At 50.4% G+C, this 23428-nt stretch overlaps 1 protein-coding gene and 1 long non-coding RNA gene across 3 annotated transcripts in view; one reads left to right on the top strand and one right to left on the bottom strand.

Annotated features, from left to right (window-relative positions):
* Nucleotides 1–18911: 18911 nt before the first annotated feature.
* On the bottom strand, nt 18912–22761 carry LOC147650176 (uncharacterized). The gene is made up of 2 exons (XR_015277067.1): nt 20623–22761; nt 18912–20532 (listed from the first exon to the last, which is right to left on the bottom strand). It is a non-coding gene; the product is annotated as an uncharacterized LOC147650176 (long non-coding RNA).
* The window catches only part of TOP1 (DNA topoisomerase I), a 66339-nt gene continuing 65622 nt past the window's right edge, over nt 22712–23428 (top strand). The window contains exon 1 of one of the 2 annotated variants that reach the window (XM_086853079.1): nt 22712–22964. In XM_086853079.1, coding sequence (XP_086709205.1) covers nt 22932–22964 — 33 coding nt within the window. In that variant the 5' untranslated portion in view covers nt 22712–22931. The remainder of the gene's footprint in view (nt 22965–23428) is intronic. The other variant, XM_086853080.1, reaches the window with a different exon arrangement.

Below are 23428 nucleotides of genomic sequence, written 5' to 3'. Positions count from 1 at the left end.
CTGGAGGAGATGCCTGGAGAGGAGCCTCGGGGTGGAGGAAAGGTTGCAAAAGCCATGGTGAAGAGGCAGGAGAGCAGGATGATGTATAACACCCATTACATTGGAGAGAAATTAAAAGGATTGATTGATATCAATTATCAGGTGCAATTTGTTGCTGCACAATTGACACGTTAATCACCTCCCTGCTGCATTTCAGCATTGCGAGATTTTTGACCAATTTGAAAGGTTTACAGCAACAATATGATGCTGATTTATCTCTCCTTAATAAAAAAGTGATCAACTGAAACCTGCATCCATCATTCTGTTTATCACTCATGGTGATTTATTAACTAATTATACTTACAGTGGGTCTTTTTCTATAAGTATGGATAACAGAGTGATGCGGTGTCAGTGCAAGTCATAAATAATGCTGGAGAACAGTATGTTTAATACTCACTCCTAGGACCAGCCCATAACAAGATGCCTTGATTAAGGTAAGCAGATGGCTTCGTTTGTCAGGAATGGTCCTGAAATTGCACATCAAGGAAACAAGTCCATTTCTCATGTTTTCAGCACTGGACATCACACAAATGTCTCAACCATGTAATCCAGATCAGGAGAAACATGGCCAGAGTGGCTGTTTTTCCATGGGCACCCAGACCCCACAGCACCCTGAGACTGAGCAGCAGTGTGGTGCTCAGGATTGAGCTCTGCAGAGTAAGAAGCAACCACAAAGATAAGAAGGGGCTCCACTGTGATTGTAAAACTGACCTGAGGAGCTGACAAAAATCAGAATTTCTCTAGCCATCATACAAGGGAAATTTTTTTGTTTGTTTGTTTTGAATTGACAAATTATCAGGTCTCTAAATCAGTTTCACCCATCAAAAGTACCTTGCACAACACTTGTAGGTTATGGTAATTGGCTAATCTAGACTCCTAGGATTTCTGCATTGAAAAAGAGATGTGGTCAGTTCCCTTGCCTCTCACAAGAGGACAATGATGTGACTCTATTAAACAATTACACCCAGTAATTGTGTAATCTCAAGGAGAAAGCAGAGTCTCAAATGACACATCAGGCAGCTCGGTGCTGCCTTGCCAGGCTGTGCAGCTGAGGAGATCTGTACAATCCCCTCTCCCTGCACAGAACAGATGCTATCAAAGTGTCACTGAGGTGATGGCACTGCCAAAGCAGCTCTGCAGTCACTGGACTGGCTGTGTCTTTCGGGGTTTTTCCCTAAGAATTCCTACAGAACCGACTGGCATTTTCACACTTGCATTAAAGAGCAATGCAAGACACCCCAGGGCTGCTCAGCTTCAATGTCATTTTTCTCTTCCTAAAATCAGCTGGGAAGTACTCTGCAAATCCCAGCCTTAAACTTCTAAGACTCCTTTCTGCTTGGAAAGCAACTACAAAAAAGGCAAAGAATTTCTAAAGCCCCATGGCTGGGCCTGATGCTTCCTGTGCTGGATCACAAGAGTGCAGCAGGAATCCTCATTTTCCCTTTTTTCTCTTGTACATCCTTATTCTCCTGCTGGGATGCAGGTGCTGGGGCATCAAGTCTCCTCTGGCAGACTGCAGCTCTACTCAGCCTCAATTCAGGCAGAGGCAGTCCCAGCTTTTTCCTTGAGTATCTGAGGATGGGATAAAGTGCCAGTTGCATCCCACAGCAGGAAGGGCAAAGAGGATAATTTGGGCAAAGCCAGGGTGGCTCTGGGTTCAGGGGTGTCCCTCACTCCTGCTGTCATTATGCAGTAAACTCAAATAAACTCAATACAGTTTCCAACCTTCTGAGCTTGGATAAAAAAGCATCCCTAACTTCTTCACCTTGATGTCTGCCCAAAAAATGCATTTAGAGTCCATTCTTTCTCATGATCTCTTGCTAAAAATGATGTATCTTAGCAAGAGCAATGTTCCATTACCTTAAAGAAGCTTCTTTGATCTTCTTTATCCATCACTAGCCTAACTCTGCAGTGAATATTCTGGGTCTGGACCCCCTTGTCTCTTGGTTTTACATGGCTATAGATCATATGAATTTTATTTTTTTATCGATTGATATCTGTAATTAAAACTCCCATGTAAATGCAATATATAACGGCTATTTTCCCATATTTGCTCCCAGCCCTGTTATTGACTTTGCTAACTCATCCAGATCTCATTGCTCTACTACTCTGAAAATACTAGGTGGAGCACAAGCGTTCTTGGGGAGAGTATCTCATTCTCAGTTTGGGCATGGTCTATAAAACCTTAAATTAAATCTCTCTGTTTCCACCCCAGTACTATGTCTCTGCTTTTTGGCTATGGCTTGTACATCTGGCACAGAGCAGCAGTGGCTGAGCATCACCCTGGACTATGGGAGGTAAACAATAACACCCTCCCAGATCACAGGAGTGCAGAGAATCGAGGGGATGAAGGTGTGATTGGTACATTAACAAACAGGATCCATAACCAAGAGGGAACACTCAAGTCAGCAGTAAATAATTGTTAAATTATTACACAATAGTCATTTAAAAGAAAAGCAGGATAATATACAAAAAAAAAAAAAATCCTTTTTTGAGAATTCTTTTGCAGGGCTGATGGGCCCAGGCAGGTTTGCAGCTGCAGAGGCACAGCAAAAATTACCCAGCCCCTCCTGGGGGAACAACACATGGTGACAGAGCCATAATTTAGGGGGCAGTCAGTGCTCAATAATTAGGGAATAATTTACACTGAGTGGGTTTGGGTGCAGGGAGGAGAGAGGCAGTTTTGTTTGCTCTCCTGTTCCTTTCCTGGGTGTCTGTCCCAGAGCTGGAGGGAAGGATGCTCCTGCAGGCAGAGCTGGGTACATCCCTCCCATCTCTCCAGCAGGGGTGTGAGCTCACAGTGACCATTTTGCTGGTTTTTCAGATGTAGAGGTCAAAATTTTCTGCTCTGGTCCTTGGCACAGCTCTTCCCTCCTTGGTGTTTAATCCATATCATCCCTCCTACACCTGAGGCTCCAGGGAAGCCCACAAGCCTGTCCTAAACCCATGTGTGGTAGCAGCCTGTCCCAGTGGCCTGAGCACATCTGTGCCCTGTGAGGGGCTTGGTACCTTGAACCCATCACCATCCTCAAGGCCTGGATCAGTGGGAAATACAATGCAATTCTTGTTCTGCCTTTTAGCTACGAAGCTGCCCTGCAACCAGGCTGCAGTTCATCTGTCCTCATGGCTGCTGCCTACCTCCCCTGCCCTGCCAGGGCTTGCAGGGGCTGGGATGAGCCACCTTTGCCTGTTTACAGGTAAATCTGGTCCTCAGGGACACTTTCCCTGCCAGGACATGGCTGTTCAGAGCCAAGCTAATCCACTCCTGCTGAGGGACTCGGCTCTGTAGGACTCGAGGGAGATCTCCGGAGGAAAAAGCCTTAATGTAACACAGCAGAAGCTGAAGAAGTCCTGGAAGTTTTGGAAGTTTCCTGATGTGTATGAGGAAGGAGATCACCCTGCAGAGTCCTCAGTAAATCTGTGCCCAAGCTGTAAGTGTGAGGAATAACAGGAGCCCAGTATTTATGCTTAAACTTAAAACGAAAGTGTGTCTCTAGAGGTGATGTGTAAACAAGACTAAGGACCTGCAGACCTAAAAGTGAGAGGGAGGGGGATTGAAATCACCTTTTCCTTCCTAAATTAGCCCTGCCCTGATCACTAAATCATTAAGGTTGGAAAAGACCTCCAGGCCCATCAAGTGTAGCCATTAACCCAGCAGTGCCAGGCCCTCAGTAACCCCTGTCCCCAGTCACCACATCCACACCCTTTTGGAACAGCAGGGACAGCAATTCCACTAATTAATTATTATATCAATTATTATTAATATTAATATATGATATTAATTATTAATTATATTATATTAATTATTCTATTCCACTATATAATATTCCGCTATTCCACCACTTTTCTGGGCAGCTTGTCCCGATGTTGACCACCCCTTGCAGTGTAGAATTTTTTTCCTAATATCTCCTGTAAATGATGGCAAGGGATGGAAACTTTGCTGCCTGCCCCATCCCACGGCTGCAGCATCAGCCAGCTCTGCCCTGTGGAAGCAGAGGGGATGGGAAAGGTGAGGGTGCCCCAGCAGTGTGACAGCCACCACATGCAGGGACAGGACAGCTGGGATTCAGCCCCACCAAAGGCCACCTGGGATGCTGCTGGGGCAGCTGCAAAGGACTTAAATTTGATTTCCTCGTGGGGAAGAAGCTTGCAAGGGAAGCAGGTAAAAAATGGCTCGGCTTCATCTTTCTCCCATTTGAGGAAAAATTAATTTTTGAGAAACCTCCACAGTTTCACTATTTCTGGTGCTTAAATCAGGCCGCCTGACAGCCTGTCCGGGGCTATTTATGGGCTCCCCGGCCGAGCCATCTTCAGAGAGCGGGGCTCCATCTGCAGACCACGAGTGCCATCTTCTGGGAGCCTGCAGCCGCATCCCCGCAGCATCCCCAGCTGTGCCATAAATCTCCATTGCAGAGCAAAAAGTTTCTCTACACTGAGCCTCACCCCTGGGTTTTTCACCGCTGGGTACCAGGGCATCGCCAGCCGCAGGGCAGCACGGGGCCCCTCGCTGTCCTGTGGGGAAACTGAGGCAGAGTGCACAGAGGGGTCTGGGGTGCTCCCTGCTCTCTGACACACCCGAGGCTCAGGATCAGGAGGGGCTGTTGTGCCCCAGGTTCGCTCTCAATTTGGGGCTCTTGTAACAAACCCAAGTAACAAACCCAAACCTCCTTTCTCTGTTAATATTCTATTAAGGAGAGATAATTTCCTTTGTGTGTACCAGGATTTAGGTCCAGAACTGTGCACTGTAGGATGTTCTTGGAGTCTCACCTGCACCTAGCCAAATCCCAATGAAAGGCAACGTTGGAATGAAACTTTTTGCTTAAAATGAAGGAATTGCCTGAGCTGGAGCACAAGGCAGTGAGGCTGCAGAGAGAGGGTGGCCAAAGCACCCCAGGAAAGGAGACAGAGCCCGTAATGTGGGGACAGTGCCCCTCTTGCAGAGGTTTACAAAGGCTTTTGTTTCTTTTTCTGTAGAACTTTCCAGAGCATTTTGTTCAGGTGTGATTTATGGCGATGGAAGTGCCCAGGCACATGAGCCAGCAGTGGTGGTGGCACAGAGGGGGCTGCCAGGCTGGCCCAGAGCAACCATGGCCATGGGAAGCCAAAGGAGTGGCCTTTTCAGTGAGTGTGCATCTGTTTGACCCCTGGACAGTGATTCCCGTGGTTAAAGGTGGGGAGAGCACTCCCCTGGTGCCTGGCACTGGTGTGGGGACGTGATGGGATGTCAGAAACACTGCTGCTGGTTATTGCAGCCCCCAGAGCAGGGCACAGGGCAGCCTGTGTGGCAGCCTGCAGCCCATGCAGCACCTTGTGTGTGCAGCCCATCAGCGGAGTGGGATGTGAAGATGTGCAGTGAGGGATGTGCAGCAGGGCAGATGTGCAGCAGGGCAGATGTGCAGGGGGATATGTGCAGCAGGGCAGAAGTGCAGCAGTGGCAGAAGTGCAGTAATGGCAGATGCGCAGTAATGGCAGATGTGCAGCAGTGCAGATGTGCAGTGGCAGATGTGCAGCAGTGTAGATGTGCAGCAGTGCAGATGTGCAGCAGGGCAGATGTGCAGCAGCAGATGTGCAGCAGCATAGATGTGCAGCAGTGCAGATGTGCAGCAGGGCAGATGTGCAGCAGGGCAGATGTGCAGCAGTGCAGATGTGCAGCAGGGCAGATGTGCAGTGGCAGATGTGCAGCAGTGCAGATGTGCAGCAGGGCCGATGTGCAGTGGCAGATGTGCAGCAGTGTAGATGTGCAGCAGTGCAGATGTGCAGCAGTGCAGATGTGCAGCAGGGCAGATGTGCAGCAGCGTAGATGTGCAGCAGTGTAGATGTGCAGCAGTGTAGATGTGCAGCAGTGTAGATGTGCAGCAGGGCAGATGTGCAGCAGGGCAGATGTGCAGCAGGGCAGATGTGCAGTGCAGATGTGCAGCAGCAGTGAGCACAGCCGGGTGCCGTGTGTGGAGCACACACAGCACAGTCCGTGCCACACGATGGTGCTCCGAGCTCTCCCTGCTGCTTTTGTCCCCACGAGCTGCCGCGGCTCTCCCGCCCGCCCAGGGGTTTGTCCCGAGCCCTCCTGGGCCAGCCCCGGGAGCAGCACGGGGAGAGCCCTGGCCATGGCAGGGTGAAGCTGCCGTGTGACAATGCCTGTGGCACAGGAGTGTCCTGGCAGGGTGACAGCCGCTGCTGTAACCCACCGCATGGTGACAGCCATCCAGCACATCCCAGCTGTGCATTCTGGACAAACACACGTGTAATGATGCTCGTGGCTACGGGGGGTGGGGGATTTGGTTAATGCTGGAATAGATCTGGGATGGCTTCAGCAGGGTTTTTTTACCTTTTTTTCGAAGGAAAAAACAAGTATCAGGTGTTCAGAGCCCCTCCTGTCAGATTTCAATATCTGACTTATTAAACTGCAAACTTCCTCTTACGTGATGAAAATTCATTATCTTTAAAGCTAAATCTCACCCTCTCTTAACACTCATCTCTCAGCTCTTTGCTGGGGTGGGGAGAGAAGCACGTGAAAAAATCCTGCTAAATGTGCCAGTGTCCCTGCTGACTTTTGATCCCAACACTTTGGGTGGGTTTGGAGTAAAACTGGAGCCCTGTGCAACCTCTGCTGGAAAAAGGGGGAACAGCCCAACCCAGTCCAAACCCCAATTTACCCAACACTGTGGGGAAGCTGGCAGTGGCCTCTGTGAAATAGTGACTCCAGGGATGTCTGCAAGGGACTTTGGATAAACCTGGTGAGGTCTTTGTAAGAATAATCACTGCCAATAACACCATAGGCAAGATTTCAGAACAAAGCCTTTTTCTCATGAGTTAGCAGAAGCAATGCTGGTTATCAGTGATTCCTGCCTCCCTCATAAATTACATTATAAGACTAGGATGCTGTGTCACCAGAAAAGATACATTTTATTTTTATATAGCATATTTAGCACACACTTAAGGAGAGTGATGGTGGTGTCAGGGGTCTAGGGTGATAGAGAGGGTATTTTTGCACTTTGTTGTTTTGTGGTTTTTTAGCCCAGAAAGGTTTCAGCCTGTGCAGGGGAGTTATGGCAGGGTCACCAGCTGACAGATTTAGGGGGAGAGGCAAAGATCAAAGCAGGGGGCACAGTGCACAAAAAGTGTGGGAAGAGGCTCCCGTGGGAAAGCCATGGCAGATCTGGCCCTTGGAGATGTCAGGTCTCACAGACAAACCCAAAGAGCCCTTGCCATGGTGTCTACACTCTCCTCTGCTCCTTGCCCTCACCCAGCTGTACTTGAAGGTGCTCCAGAGTTCATTTGGGTACCCATGGCTGTGTTATCTCTGTGGGATTGTCACACTGGCACTGACAGGTTCTGCCTTGATGCAGGGTATGATCATTAAATTTCCCACTGTGAATTGCTCAGATCTGACCTGACTTATCCAGGAATTTGGTCCATTTCTGTCATGACTCTCAGGGTCCCTGGGTTGTATAAAAGCTGCTGTTTATGTGGATTATGGGGTTCTTCCTAAAACTTTTATCAATGACAGGGTGCACCCATCAGAAATTGGGAAGCCATAGGCTGGTTGGTCATGTTTAAAAAAGAGAGTCCTCTTACTCAATTCCAGCTGCACAGTGAGATCACTGGGAATCTGTGCTAGTGTATTCCAAACCCTTTTTCTTCCTCAAAGTTCCCAAGGCAACTTGAAAAAGTGAGGAATTCATGGATTAAAGGTCCAACAGCTATATTTTTCTGTCATTCCTCTCATGTTTTGTCCTTATGAGGTAGCACATGGCCTGTCCTAACCACAAGCAGAGCTGGTCACTAGTTATAAGCCACTCAGCAGATGCAGCCATGGCTTTTGCATGATGTTTTCCCCCAAGGCTGGAGTAGCAATCCCTCCAGGATCATTCCCTTTCACTCCAGATCCTGCAGGGAAGCAGCTGGGCAGGCAGCAGCATCACACTGGGGTAAACATGGGTGTGGGTCACACCCTGACTTCCCTGGGTCACCTCAGGCATCAGACGGGTGTTCCCCCTCCTTTGATCTTTCCCTTCCTTCCAAGGGCTGAACTCCCTGCCGGGCACTGCTTCCCTCCCCTGGGGTGGAGCAGAGGGTGGCCCTGCTGCAGCTCGAGATCCCCCTTCCAAAAAGGAATTTTTTTCAATCTGGATGTTCAGAGATTTGGTTTTAACAAACTTTCCCTGCCTGTGAAGCAGGTTCAAGAGCTCTGGAAGAGAAGGAGGATTGGGTCATCTCCATGGGAACATCGTGGGAAGATTGATATGTGCCCCAAGAGGCAGGTGCAGTTATTAGCATGTTCCAGATCCTTTCTTGCAGCCTTTTCTTTTCCTGGTTTTTTTTTTCTTTTCTTTTTCTTTTTCTTTTTTTTCTTTTTTTTTTTTCCCCTCCCTGCTGAGTAGGATGAGCTGGAGTGTTTTCTAGGAGAAAAAAGCTGGAGTGTTTTCTAGGAGAAAAGAATGTGAACATCTGAAATAAAAGCACCAGTGCAGATCCCAGCCCCTTCTGGCAGCAGGTCTCTGCTGAGAGAGTTCCAGCCACACCAAAGCCTGAGGAAGGCAAGTAGGTTTGCTCAGGAGAGGACAAGCCTGCTGTCAGGGTGACACAGATGGCACCAGCCATCAGCAGCAGGATGCAGAGCGATGGCACTTGGCAAGGGGAGCAGCTCCTGGTCTGGTGGTCACAACCACGGGGAGCAACAGGTTCTTGTCCTCTTGCTGCCCCACCAACACAAGTCCTTCACATCACAGCATCACCTGAGACAGCAAGAGGAACTCCAGCTCAGTTTGGTTAGAGCTGAGCACCCAAATATTTCTGGTGAAACCAGGAGGGTCAGAGGAGGCCAGCTCACCTCAGTTCCCTCCCAAAGCCCTGTTCTCCCTGGCCAGCACCGGGGACTGCCGAGAGCCCTGACATATGCTAACCATTTCCAGGAGTGATGGTGGGCTGAGACAAGCCCTTCAGTCTTGCTGGAGCCAAGAATGAGAGACCAGATGGTGCTTGACCTGGTAAAGCCCCCTGTGATCTTCTGTTTGTTATTCTCCTACAAGCACATTGCACTGGGAAAAAATCCAAGGGTTCATTTCCAGGACCCAGACTCCTTTCATGTGCAACAACTGCACCTACTCTGGCCACACGCATTGCTGGCATGAGACTGTCATTGCTGCAATAAGGGCTTTGGGTGCAGGGGTCTGCTGAGATCTCCTGGAAATCAAACAGGATTTATCTTCTCGTTCAGCTCCTCTGGGGTACAGCTGCAATAGAGCTCCCGTGTTTGTACAGCACCTAAAGAGACGGGGTCCCACAGCAGCCCTCCCATGGGTGTTATTCCTAAATTACTAGCAATAAAAATATCTTTAAAATAGAAACTTCTGCTCTGGGCTTTGTAGGAATTAATCACAAATAAATCACAACACTCAGGAGGAACTTTATTGTTGCCAAGCTGATTTTATCAGTTTGCCAAACTGGACATGAGTACAGAAGCAGATCTGTAACACACTCCTCAGGTGAAGAGTGTATGCTTCTCTCCCACCCCATTAATTTCTGCTTGCCTCCTACTCCAAATAATTTCTGCCTGGCAGTGAAATTTAGATGGGTGGTCTCTGCAGGGCAGATCAGTCTCAGTATCCATGTCTGCAGCATGGTCAGGACTGGAAAAATCAAGGCATGCATTTGCAGTAACAATAATAGTGAAGTCCCCAGAGTGACATTTCAGATGCAAATGAAAAGAATAAAAATATCAGTTCCTGTTATAACTTTGTTGCTGCTGTAACCAATCCAAATGAAGGCTCAAAGCCATCCCCTCTGCCTGACTGGCAGCAGAGCTGCAAGTCTGTTTATTTTCATTGCCCCAGCCCAAGTGGACGAGAACTCAGCCACGAGCAGAGGAACAGGGTGAGGAGCTGGGGCTGACCAGACAGTCTCATTGTGGCACTTGCCAGATGTTAATCCCATCTCAGGCATGAAAAGAGTGACAGCAGCTCTGTTTGGTGTGACTAATAATTCACCCAGCACCCTGAGAGCTCAGCAGAGCCCTGCAGTGAGCCTCTGAACCTGCCCTGGCTGGGCACCAGGGGCTTTGTCTTTCCAAAAACTGTAATGCACTCCAGCCCTAGGATGAGAAGTGCTTGTGGAGTAGGCCCAGCAAGAAAGATTGCTTGCAGTTTGGATTTGGATGTTCACCTGCAATATTCAATGGCATCCCTTCACTCTTCCTGCATTAACAGACACAGCTGCCTTGCCTTGCCTTGCCTTGCCTTGCCTTGCCTTGCCTTGCCTTGCCTTGCCTTGCCTTGCCTTGCCTTGCCTCCCCTCCCCTCCCAGTGCTGAGCATTTGCTGTTGTGTTCTGTGGCCTTTGCACAAATGCACATGGATATATACATTCTAATCTGAAATCTGACAGTATCAGTCAGTTTCCATTTTTAGTTAGACACTTCATGCAGTTTGTGTGTGTGCTGGGAAGAGGAGGGGGACTGAGGTGCAGTGGTTTGGGTTTGTGTGAGCCCAGAGCCGCAGGGCTGCCTTTGGCCCATGCTCAAGGTAACCCCAAACATGCACAGCCCCACGCCCTGGTCCTGTGGTGACTCCTCTGAAAATTCAGAAGCACAACATCTAATCCATTTCTGAATTGTAAAAATAAGCCCTTTGCCATTGATCACTCAGGATCAGTTTGGGTTACCAGTGGAAGAATCTGGCAGCCAAGAAACACAGGCAGGATTTGTGGTCACAGAGCACGTGGAGGTGGGACTTATTTGGGCCATTCTACCAGTAGCTTTTCAGCCAAGACAAATTTCTTAATCTGAAGACACATTTATTTTATTATTTTTTGCAGCAAAGAGATTGTCTGAGAATGAAACTGATGATTTAAAAAACAAAGAACAAAAAATGGATCTGAAACTGCTCGGGCTATTTTCAGTCACCAAGATGAATGAAACGTAAAAAAATTAAATGGGCTGCAACTTTTGAATTCTAAAAACAGCCAGTCTGAAAACATGAAAATCCAAGCAGGTGCTGTCAGCTGCAAGCACTGATGAGGCAGGCTCCTCTGCTGGCAAGTAGTGGAAGATTTCAGCAGGCACACATGGGACAACTCAAACCTGCTAATCTGCAGGGCTCTTTAATTATCAGAGGAGGCCTGAGACATGTGAATGCTTTGCTGTTGCTCCTTATTCCTGGTTCCCAAGGCTGGAGGCTGCTGATGGAACTGCTAACAGGGCAGGTTGGATCTGCAAGCCTGCCACAGAAGGGTGCAGCAGAGAGCAGCAGAAAAGGAGAAATGCATCAAGGGAGAGAAGGCAATGCAGCTCAGCCTTGTGCCCTCTCCCACAGCCCCATCTCGCAGGCTTCCAGCTGCTCCCTTGTTCTGGGACTTTTCCTGTGGTTTACCTCAGCATGAGACAGGGAGAGATGATCAGGGTGATGGGGCTGTGAGGACAGCCAGACAGCCTCATCAGTGTAATAAAACCTTGAGATTTCTACTCTCCAGAATCACCATCCCCTCCCAAAGCCCCCACCCCAATTCAAGAGACAAAGCCATGCAACAGTAATTCAGAAACAAATCTGAGCTGCCTATTTCAAGGTGTTGCCCTGAAAATTCCCTTTCTAGTGTGTAGTGCCACCATGGGATATGTATGGGTGGGTGGAGGATGGAGGGCAGGACCTGTGAGTGCACATCCCTCGTGGCTGAGCCAGCTCGTGGTGCCATCCATGGCAAGAAGGAGCTGGTCCAGCACTGGTGGAAGGGCAGCACTCACCCCATGGCAGGGGGAGACAGCCAGGCTCGGGGACTCTGCTGGGCAGCAGCACTAGGACCCTGCAAAGCGCCTTGCAGCACAAAGCCCATGCTAATCGGAGACTGGAGGCCCCAAAGGTCACGGAACTGAGGGCTGAGGAGATTTCCAATCCGCTGCACTTGTATTTGGGGCATCTCCTGCTTTTGTCGGTGACTGTGACCATCAGCTGCTCCCAGGGCCACGTCCCCATCCCTGCCTAAGGACAGGGGTGTGATGGGACACAGTCATGCTGACACTGGTACATGAAACAGGAATAGACTGAACAGAAAGGGCAAAATCACCTTCTCACCCACAGATGTGGATTTATGCTCAGGGAGCAGCAGTAATTCTTCTCTGACTGAAGCAGAAAACCCTTCCCAGAGTCCTTTCCCTCTGTTCTCTTGCTCACAGCAATTGGGGTTGGTGCTGATCAACTTCATTAAATTTAAGTTACCTATCAAGCAGTTGCAGAACACGGTCCTAAGCACTATGACCATGTCTGACTGCCCCGGGGGTGCCTGGATGGGCCTGGATGTGCTGACAGCTCTAATGCTTCCTGCCCTGGTGACCACACAGATGCACAAATAGAGCAATGGGGCTTCCAGAGGCTCTGCTGAAGTTTATTAGTTTTTATAAGGGTCATGAAAATAATTTGATCTCAGACACGAGCCAGCAATTTGGTATGAAGGGGGGAAAAAATGAGGCCAGATGAGGTGTAAATCAGGAGTAACTCCAGGGCTGCTGGAGCGGTGTGAGCAGAGCAGGGTGAGGCAGAGAGGCAGGGTACAACAGTGGTGTGGTGAGGTTTGGGAAGATCCTGGAGTCCATCCTTGATGAAATCACAGCTACCTAGCCCATCTCAGTGAGGAAGAGGATGATGCTGGAATGCCTGGGCCAGGCACCGGATCCAGGAGCTGTACAGGACCCCAGTGACTCCACTCACACCTTGCAGGTGTCACAGCACCATGTGTGATGTGGATTAGATCCTTGCAGGAGCACCCCCAAGCATGAGAGCAGCCAGAAGAGCCTGCAGTGTTTGGGGCATGTCCTGTGTGCTGGCATGAGGGGGGTTTCCCAACACCATTCCCTGGTGTGAGCCCTTCTGCCAGGCCTGCTCTGGGAGCAGCAGGGCAGGGGCTGGGTTGGGCTGACCCCAGGAAGGGCTCAGGGTGCTGCTGGGATGGGCTGAGCCATGCCACGAGCACTGCAGAGCAGCAGCTGACCATGAGCTTTCAACCACAAAGCCACCCATCCTCTTTCCCCGGCCCCATCCATGCACACATGCTCTCCATGCCAGCTCCATCCCAACAAAGCAGCCCCTGTTCCCTGCTCCATTCCCAGCTCCTCCCCTAAGCCCCAGCCCTGCCAGTGCTGGATTTATGAATGAGTGCCCTGCTCTGGTGCCAGCCTGGGGTGTCTCACTCCAGGAGGCACAGCAGGATTTTGCTGACATCAGGAGCGGCACAGGGTGGGAATGGCAGAGCTTTGGGGTGCCCATCCTGCACCCCACAGAGGGCAGAGTGCCATGCTCCCCTCCCAGCCCCAGCCTGGCCCCATGCCCACTTGCTGGGAACTGCTTTGGATTACAGCTCCTGAGCTGCCTGTGCCAGGTTGCCAGCTGGCACCACTGCATGGGAAACAGCTCCTGAGTCCTCACGTCCTGGCAGAGCAGCACAGGCTGTGTTGGTGCTGCTTCCCTCTGCTACTCTGGGCTGGGAACTCCAGCCATCCAAGGGCTTTCCTGGGAGAGAGGCATCCCCACTGCTATGCTGGGACCTCGTGCAGGCAGGCAATCCAAGCAGCTGTCCCGCAGCCATTCTGCATCGCCACGCTCAGCACTCTGTGTTTGTACCAGCAGCTAACACAATGCAGATGAAGGATGGCTGATTTCAACACGCTCCATGCAAAATGAAGACATGGAGCTGGCAAAGCTCTCAGCAGCATCACACGCTCGAGGCACATCGTGTAAACCTGACAGTGACAGCTTGTTCACTTGCCCAACACCTTGTGTGCCCAAGAGCTCTTCCCGTACTCCTGGGAAAACCCTTCCAGCACCTCTCTGAGCCAGGTCAGGGCTCATCAGGATCCTGTCACTCAGACACTGAGCTCTCTTACATCTCATTTTCTGCTGGTGTTGATGCTCAGCACCCACAGCTTCCCAGGAGCCAGGATTTCTCCCTGTGCTTCCAGACCACACTGGAAGTGAGTAACTGCTCGGGTGTCATGTGTCCCCTCCCCTCTGCATGTCTGGCTTGGGACCCTCCCTGGGGCTCTGTGAACCATAACAAATCTTTCTTGCTGCTTTCAGAGTGGCTTTGGCTCAGCGTTGTGCCAGCAGCTGGCCCACTGTATTTGCATTTATTTCTTCTGCATCCTGATTGCTCTAAGTATGATCTTCAAAACACAGTTCCCAGCACTGCAGGGGCTGTGGTCTTCATGGACAGAATGAATGGAAATTTCTGCTCTGTGGCATTTCATGGTGTACAGCCACTCTGACTCCCTTCTGCTGCTTCTTGGAAGGTCTTGGAAAAGGAAAGAGGGGCAGCAGCCACCAGAGCTGATGCCTGGCTTGGAGGCGAGAAAGGAGCTAGTCCCACCTGGGTGGGATCTCACTTGGTGCCTGGAAGCAGACAGCAGTTGCATCCCCATCCTTTCCAGAACCTTTCTTCCTCCTCCTATCACCCCCACAATGTCCCTGCTGGCTGCTCCCCTCGGAGCCAGAGTCTGGCAGCTGCAATGGGCTCATGGAGCCTCTCCTGTGTGCCTAGGGGGAAATATGTGCCCCAGTCCATAGCAGCAGGAACTCAAGGAGACCAAGAGCTGGACAAAACCACTATTGCTGTCTTCCCACTCCAGCTCCAGGCTCTGAAGTGACACTTCCCCATGGGCTCCTTGTTACTTTATTTATTTTTTAAGGCTTCTTCACATCCACGTGGCTGGGCTGGGATAGGAGCTATGCTTTGTTTTGCCACCAGGCTGCTTTCCTGCAAACACACCACTTATACCAACCCTACAGAAAGATATTTAAGCCTATATTTCAAACCACCTACTTAGAGCTGGCTAAGCCTCTCCTTATAATTGCATCTGCACACCCTTACTTATTACCTAGAGTTAATACTCACATATCTCCATGATGAATTCAGAGGTGCACTAGCCTGATAAAAGCCCTAAGAAGTCATCTGCTGTCTGTGTCACAGCCTGCTGCCAGGAGGTCTGGGGGCTGCATGCAGGAAACCCTCAGACACACTAAAAGCTCCCTGTCTTGAGGAGGGCTGATCCTGCTGCCAGCTGCCTGTGTGTGTGCCCAGAGCAGCTCTACCCCCTTTTCCAAGCAGACACCAGGGGCTTGCACAGAGCTGTTGTTCTAGGAATAGTAGCAAAAGATAAGCATCCTCATCAGCGTCAGACAGAGGCCTTAGGTAAGGTTAAATATCATTTTAGATAGCTGGTTGTCCACATCTCTGAGCTGTCTTCACAGCATCTGAGCTTTCTAAAGCAGTGATGATTTTTGCCTATCTCTCTCTCTGGTGACACAAATGTTGAGTGACATAGATGGTGCAAACCAAGGACTGGATCTGCTGGACAATTATTTTTCTAGTTATGGTTTGTGTGCTTTGCCTTGCTCCATCTTGCCCATCCAGATGTGGACATGTTGAACAGGGTTTAGAGGTTAGCACCCACCATAAGAAGTTTATCCCAGAACCTTGGCACAGGAGGTGATTGCATCTACCCTCCTGACCACTTACCTGCCCCATTTTCTGACTTCATCAAGAAAAAAAATCTTTATTAAAGGAAAAATGTTGTTGTTGTTGTTATTATTGTTGTTGTTATTGTTATTATTAAGCCAGCAGTTTGTTTCTCTGACCCAAAGATGTAATTCACCCAGAGTGTAAGTTCCCCTTAGCATGGAGGAGCGCTCACATAAGGTTTAATCACTGATCTAATTAAACTGATTTGCTGCTGTGTTAAATCAGTGCAGCTATATTGAGCAGATCAGGTCTATGTTTCTATTCCACCTCACCTTAATAAATGATAATAAAAAGCACCTTCAAGAAATCAGTGCGAAGAATTTAAACAGAAAGTTACATTTATTATTTTATATCTTGTCTCATTATTTCTAGGATAGGGATTTTTGAAAGGAGTTATGAAATCCTTGGCCTTGACAATATTCATCTCACATATTATCAAGAGCTCTACAGAACATGAAAATATTTCTTAATGTTCCAGAAGGGTTTAGAGAGTTTAAAAATCTAAATTCCAATGAAGATAACAACCCTCTTTTAAAAATAAAGGGAAAAAAGCAGGCCAAAAACCTCATTATTTTAAAAATCAAGTTCATCACTATTTTCATTCATTATTTGAGATTGATTATTGTTTCCTTATGAAGTATCTTCATTACTTCCTCCTTGACAGAATTACATTCAAGTAGTTATTTCCACTTGAGGTTTTGGTGGATTTCCTGATCAAGGGTTCATGCTTTGGTTTTTGTACTCTGTTACAATACTAACATTTCAAGTTATTTTAGGAAAGATCTATGTTCCAGCAAAAAAACATGACAAATATCTTTAAAGCCAGTGATATGGACATTTTTAAGCAGGGCTATTTAATGTACAGATTTGATCATTGGATTTTCAGAGCCAGCAGCCTTAGCCTGACAGCAGGACAACCCTAGGCTTAGACACAGACATCCCTCCAAAACATTTCCAGCCTGTTGTGATGCTGCCTGTGGACATTGCATCCAGCTGTGACAAGAAATTCATGGTTATCACCCAGGCTGCAGCTGCTGCTGGCTCGTGGGTTTGCTCTGTGGGGTGAGCCATGGCAGTCCTGCCCTGGATGAACAGCCCTGACGTGTTCTGCACTTGCCTCTGCCAATGGTTCACCACATCCTGATATTAATCCAAGGATCTGCACCCAGGCTGGACTCAGGCACAGTGTGATGGCCTGGGAGGGGATGCTAAGAGCTAACGCTCCTCCAGAGAGAGGAGGGACCTTGACAGACCCCACCTTGATCTACAAGTGCTCAGTAATGGCAGCATTAACCAGGTTGATTGGCTCAGACCTGAAAATGTCCTCACTGCTTTGAATCTCTCCTGATCCGCAGAGGACCCCAGACCTGCATTTCTCACCCTGTTACCTAAGCTGGCAGGGAGGAACCTTGAGCCTCATCTGCCAGATGATAAGTTGAAGCACAGAGAGCCCAAAAGGAGGGTAACCTACAACAGACTCTCCTAAAAGTAGGGAGTTTGCAGCCTCAAAGGCAGGGCTGGTTCTCTAACTCGCCTTTACCAAATGTCAACCCTCAAAAGACCTTCTGGTTTATTTTATTCTTCTGCCAAGAGGGGACCAGGTCTATCCAGAGGCTGGGAAGAGCCACAGAAGAGAGCTGAGGCACTCAGGGAGAGCTGCCAGTGCCCTTCTGGCTATCCAAGGACTGTGCTGGAAGGAGTGCCGGATGGGACCCCCAGACGGCTGGGTGCACCAAGAAGGACACAGCACTCCTGCCATGAGAAAGCAGCAGTTCAATGAGCACAGACACCAAGAGAAAGCTGTGCCAGAGCAGGAACCGAGCAGCCCTCGTAGCCCTGTGAGCGCAGTGCTCTCCTTCCCACTGGCCCCAAATGCATGGGGCCACCAAAGCTAATAAAGCTGTTAATGGGGCCACATGTCACCTCCTGACTAAGGCGTACACAATTCACACCTCAGGAATTCGTCCTCGTTTGGCCGGATTCCTCTCCAGCCTGGAGGGCAAGCCAGCTTAAGGTTAGTTCCCCACATTTTAGGGCTCTCTTCCACCGAATTTTCCAGGCTAGACTGAGCTTAGACTGTCCCAAAGCCCTCCAGCTAAAAGCAGGTTTTTGGCATGGGACAGGAGGGCAATGGCACACTGACACGTCACAGGGAAGCTGTGCCAAGAGTCTCTGCTGAATTTCCAGTGCTTGCCACTGACTTGAGCAAAGTCTTTAAAGGCTCCTTTTCTAAAGCGTTCCCGAGTTCAGCAGGGCCAGTCTCTGGGATACGTCTGGACTGGCACTTGGAGTGACGAGTATCAGAGCTCCCGTGGATTTTGTATGGGTTTAGGCTGCTTGGATCTCCTGGAGTTGGGCCCAGCATTCTCCACGTGGCGTAACTCCAGAAATGGAAACACTCTCAAGTGAGCAGTTTCTTTCCCAAAATGGGGATTCTTCTCTCCTTTGGATGGAAAACAGTAGAGACAAGGGAAATATTATCTCATTGTACTCTGAAGGAGAGCCATTTATTAACTGTGGGTACCGAATTTAACTCTGGGTGTTTTTAAATAGCAGTTCTGATGTGAATAGAAATGCTTGGACACTTTCCTTGCAATGTCAGGAATCTGCATCACAGAATTATGTCATGTTGTGAGAAACAGCCACTGAAATCAACTACAGGAGATAAAAGTGAAACCAGCTAGCCTAAATTCATGAGAAATTCATTCCAGGGGCACAGATTATATGAAATGGCTCCTTATCTCAGCTGTATTTGCAACATGTGAATGCTCTAAAAGAGCCATCCTATTGCCTCCCACGCCTGCCACGTTATGCAAGGGTGGCTTTTCTCACGTGCTCTGGGGCTCCCAAGGCGCCCACGCTTTGCTGCCAGGAGCCCCGTGGTGGGGTAATCTCCAAATACTGGGCACTGAGTGTTCTGCACGGCAAAATGGAGCGGCCAGGCTGAAGCAAGGTGTTGTTTATGGGATTCTCATTGTTTTCTCAAGCAGGAGAGTAATTTTATTTGCTAGGAGCAGGAAGGCAATGAGGCACAGAGGGATATGTGTGCCTGATTGTGTTTGGTGTTACACAGTGGCCATGCAGCAGCCACAAACCATCACGGTAGATGTGTGTGCATGTGCTGGGGAATGTTAGCTGAAAACCCAGGAACATGCTCTTTGGATTATTATCCGAATGTTCTCCTTTCCATTACACCCTCTCTACCACTGCTGGCTCCCTTAACCAAGGCAAATGAGGACATAATAAAGTTCAAGTGATATCAGCTATTGTTTTCTAACTGGTAATTTCCCAGGACTTCTGCAAGCTTCTGCTATCCCAGGTGAAACTCAGTAATTAAGACTGACCTTTGAAAGCTCCCACTTACAATCCTATGTGCTGGTTCTGCTTAATTTGTTCCCTTGCCTTACATATAAAACTGTGAATAATTGCTGCAGTTTATTAAAGTGCATTTCTTTCAGAGCACTGAGATCATTTAATTTCAATGCATCCGACAGTACATAATAAGTATGAGTGTTTTGAGCAGGTCATGCTAATGAAAAATGAGTGGGGAGTCGTGTATCTGACTGTTCCTATTTTGTACCAGTGTCACTCGGTTCTGGAGACAGCAGGTTTACAGGATGACGCCAGTTGGGAATCCTGCACATCAGGCAGGTCTCTGCCTGTGAAAAAAATGTACAGTAGCGATAGAAATATCCAAACCGTAGCTCTTAAAATGGGCTGAGACTAAAAAAAAATCATTACAGGCCTTTAAAAATTGGACTTTTGGGTTTAATTGTGTTTTGTAAGTGGCTCTTTGTTACCTCTTCACAAGCAAAATGCACTTGATTCATATTCATATGGAGAGAGTTGCTTTTTATTTCTCCTAAAACATAAATACTAGAAACTGGCTGCTGCCTCTGACAAAAGCAGGGATTTTTACAAAATCAAGGAAAGCTAAACAAGTGAACTTGGATCTGTGGGACTGCTAATAAAATCCAAAGAGCTGGCAGTTAAGGAGAATTTACTGAAGGAGCACAATGTAGATGGCTTCACCTGAGGCCAGCGAGGCTTGGGAAGAGGGCTATGGAGGGTTTAGGAGTTTGGATGTTGAGGTTTCTTGTCTTGTGTTGGTCCGTGCAGAAGAGTGGGGATTCAGGCTGGAGCACGGTGTAGGATCCCATTCTGATACATCCTGCAAAGCTGGCCAGGAAAGCAGCACCCACCTCCCTCACCCAAAACATGCACTCTGAGCACAGCATGAGCCCCGCAGTGCACAGGATAAATCAAATCTCACAATTCACCAGGATCAAGAACTGGAGGCTTTTCCATGGTTTTGTAGCCTGGATGATTTATGATTTAATTTAAACACATAGTTTCCAGCTGTTTCTTTTTGCAGGCAATCACCTAGGCTGCATTAACCCGATGGTGATGTACTGGTCCCAGGGAGCCCCGGACTGAGACCACAGCTCTCAGAGGTGTGAACTTCCCCCATTTATCTTGATGGGGCGTGCACAGCTTCGCCAGGGAAGCAGGTCCAAGCACGTTAACCCCTTCACTGCCAGCCTCCACCGTGGAAAGGGCTGGTTAGAATCAGAATCTCTCAAGCTGGAAGGGACGCACAAGGATCACCGAGTCCAACTCCCACGTAGGACAGCCCCAACAATCCCATGTGCTTGAGAGCGTTGTCCAAATGCTTCTCTAACTCTGGCAGGCTTGGGCCCACAACCACTTCCCTGGGTTGTACAGTGGTGTGTCTTGTACGAGCCTTCCTCCATGTCCCAAGGGATGCCAGCGTGGAAGGGGGTGAGAGATGTTCAGCCTCCTGGATGGTGGTGTTGCAGGTTATAGGTTTGGAGATCAGAAGGTTTTTCATTGTACAGCTCATTGCAACAGATGGGGCCACACAGGTGTTCCGCTTTAATGTGTTTTGAACAAGCTGTATATTTCCCTGCCTCTTGGGTTCTAACAACAGAGCAGGGGCTCCCTGAAGGCTCCAGGATAACCCTATGGAAAACTGGGGACAAAACAGATCACACAGAATGGCTGGGTTTGGGAGGCACCTCTGGAGAACACCTAGTCCAGCCTTCTGCTAAAGCAGGCTCACCTACAGCAGGATGCACAGGTTTGTGTCCAGGTGGGTTTCCATATAGCTCCAGAGAGGGAGGCGATACAGCAGCAGATGGGAAGCGATTCCTGGGAGACAGCTCGCTCTGGCTGGAGCATGGATGGCTCAGCTGCAGGTTCCCTTCATGGTGCATGAGGTGTTTGCCAGCAGAGCACAAGGTTTTGCTTGTCACTAATGGCTCTGGCACTGCTGCCGCGGGAGCGCTGCTTGTCAGGACCTGAGATACCAAACCGGGAAGCTCCCTGTCCCTCCGGAGCTCTCCCAGCCGGCTGTCAGCAGGCTCCTGCCGGCAGCACAGCACTAAAGCTCTCGTGTGCCGGTGTCGGGGGCTCTGCTTTGCAAACGTGCTTGCAAACGCCGGTGAAGGTGGCAGCTGCTGGAAGGGGCCGTGCTGCCTTCCCCTGCACAGGGCTGGCTGCAGCTGCAGCGTGCCGGGGGTGGCGGCGGGTCCCTTTCCTGCGGCAGGCACAGCCACCTGAGCAGGGCTTCTTGGCGAGACAAAGATGTGAGGTTTAAAGTGAAATTGCTGCTTCAAAGGGAGAGCTTTCAGGAATTTCTAATGTTGGCAGGAGGTGCCAGCCCGCTCCCAGGCTGTCCCAAAAGACACAGCCCTGCAGCCCTGGATGGCAGCGAGGAGGGGCTCAAAACCAGGGCACAGCCTGCTTTCACCTCCTGAGCCAGGGGCACACACCTCTTCCCGGTGCCTGAAACAGCCCTTTCATTATGTTTATATTTAAAAATCTAACAGTGACTAAAGCAGTTTGCATAATAAACAGCTCCAGAGCCAGAAATATTTGCCTGCTCTCGGTAAAAAAAGGAAGTCCTCAGATCCTCTTCTGAAGACGGTAAGAAAGTGACAGAGTTTTCCCTTTGCAGGATATAAATATGCAGTGCAAATAGGTGGCTGCTGTCACTGCTTACATTTTGATGTATCTCTTCAGATAGCCTGGCAGCGCCAGGTTATTTTAGTGTCAAATCAAAGCTCTGGTTGTGTAAAGAAGCTGAGGAAAGGTACAGTCTGTGTTGCAGCAGAGGATGGAAGCTCCAGGAAGACTGGAGGCAGTCCTGTGAGACACGTACCAGCCATGCATACTAAACCTGCCATTTAGTACACCGACAAGAAAACCCGTTTATAAGAGCTGCTGCGGAACAGAAATAAACGTCTTCAGGTTTGGGTTGAAGAAGGAGGGGTGTTTTTCTAGGCAGGCACGTGCTTCATTATCACATTAGCTAAAAGAAAATAAAGCTTTGGCCCCCTTTTACCCTCCATTTCGTTGTAGGAGAAAGAAATTGTAAGAGCCTGCTTATGCCAGGAGAAAAACCTTGCGGGCTGATCCCTTTTTAATGCTCTTGTATGCAATGCACCAGTGCTGTCCTTGACTTAAACGAGTCAAGTGAGTCCAAACCTGCCTGGTCTGCATTCCCCCTCAGCATCTCCCGGTGCTTCCTGCGGCCTCGGCACTCCAGCCTGGTGCGGTGGCGTACACAGACCGACAGCGAGGGCCACAAGATAACAGAGGCTGATAACGAGGGGTCTGCGGGACAGGTGCGCACACCCCGCTTGCCTCCTCTCACTTGGAAATGCTCAAATTGCCCATGAGCTGGTGCCTATCGGGGGGTCTGGCGCGCCGGGACTTCAGAGGAAGCCCCGAGGGCCTCATAGCCCTGGGGTGCGGGGGTGTCACTGTGCGGTTATCGCGGGGAGGCAGCGGAAACGCCTCCCCTCAGAGCCGCCCTCCCGCCATGCGGCCCTGGGGGCGGGGCCTCAGCGCAGGGGCGGGGCTTTTTATGCAAATACAACCGGCGGGGCGGGGAGACGGCGCATGCGCGCTGGGCTCACGGAGCAGCACGGTTCTTACACAATGCACCGGGCCCGGCAGCCGCGAGAAGAGGGAGTGGCCTCGCATGTAAATGAGGGTAGAGTTTTGGCGCGTCTATTGGAGGAGGGAGAGGAAGGGGCGGGACCGGATATGTAAAGCAGCGAGCCGGCGTAGCGCGCGGCGGGGGGGCGGCGGGTCGGAGCGGTCATGCCGGCGGGGCGTGGCTCACATGCAAATCATGCCGGCTTCGGGGGGCGTGGCTTGGATGCAAATAGGCGCGCGGCCGCTTCCCACCCCCGGCCCGTCAGGCCTCTCCCCGCCGCTTTAAAAGGCGCCGCGCCTGCGCAGAACGTCGAAACCGGGACTTAGTCTGTTACACAACCGCGCTGCGCTCCCCGCGTCCCGCTCCGCCCGGCGCTCCTCTGCCCGCCGCTCCTCCCGCTCCGCCCGGCCGCCCGCGCCTCCGGCATGAGCGGGGACCAGCTGCACAACGATTCCCAGGTGAGCGCCCCGTGCCCGCCCTCGGGGCGCGCTCCCGGGGGACCCCCGCCGCGGTGCTCTCATCCCCCCGTGCCGGCCCTGAGCTGGCCGCCTCGCCACCCCCTGTAGCCCCAGCGGGGGGACCGTGCCCTGCGGCCGCCCCCGTTCGTCCGGGCAGAGTCCTGTCAGCCCAGCTGTCCCCCCGCGGTGGGATGGGGGCTGTGGGAGCGGGGCCCCGCGTGTGACCCCCAGGCTGGCCGGAGAAGGGGAGGGGGCGGCTGCCGCGCTCCCCCGGCTCGCTCCCCTTTGCGGGGCTCGGGAGGGATCCCCCCATGAGCTGTGTCGGGGCCGGGGGGCGCTTCACCCGTTCCCCCATCACCTTCCGCATCGCGCTGGGCTTTTCTCATTTGGTATTTAATTCCCCTAAAAATGAGGGTGAGGGCAGGGGTGGGGGTCCCCCGGAGCGCCGCGGACCCGGGCGTGCT

Source organism: Cyanistes caeruleus, chromosome 16 (assembly GCF_971803275.1).
Source record: "Cyanistes caeruleus chromosome 16, bCyaCae1.hap1.1, whole genome shotgun sequence".
Classification (NCBI taxonomy): domain Eukaryota; kingdom Metazoa; phylum Chordata; class Aves; order Passeriformes; family Paridae; genus Cyanistes; species Cyanistes caeruleus.
This window is presented reverse-complemented; position numbering and strand designations above follow the sequence as displayed.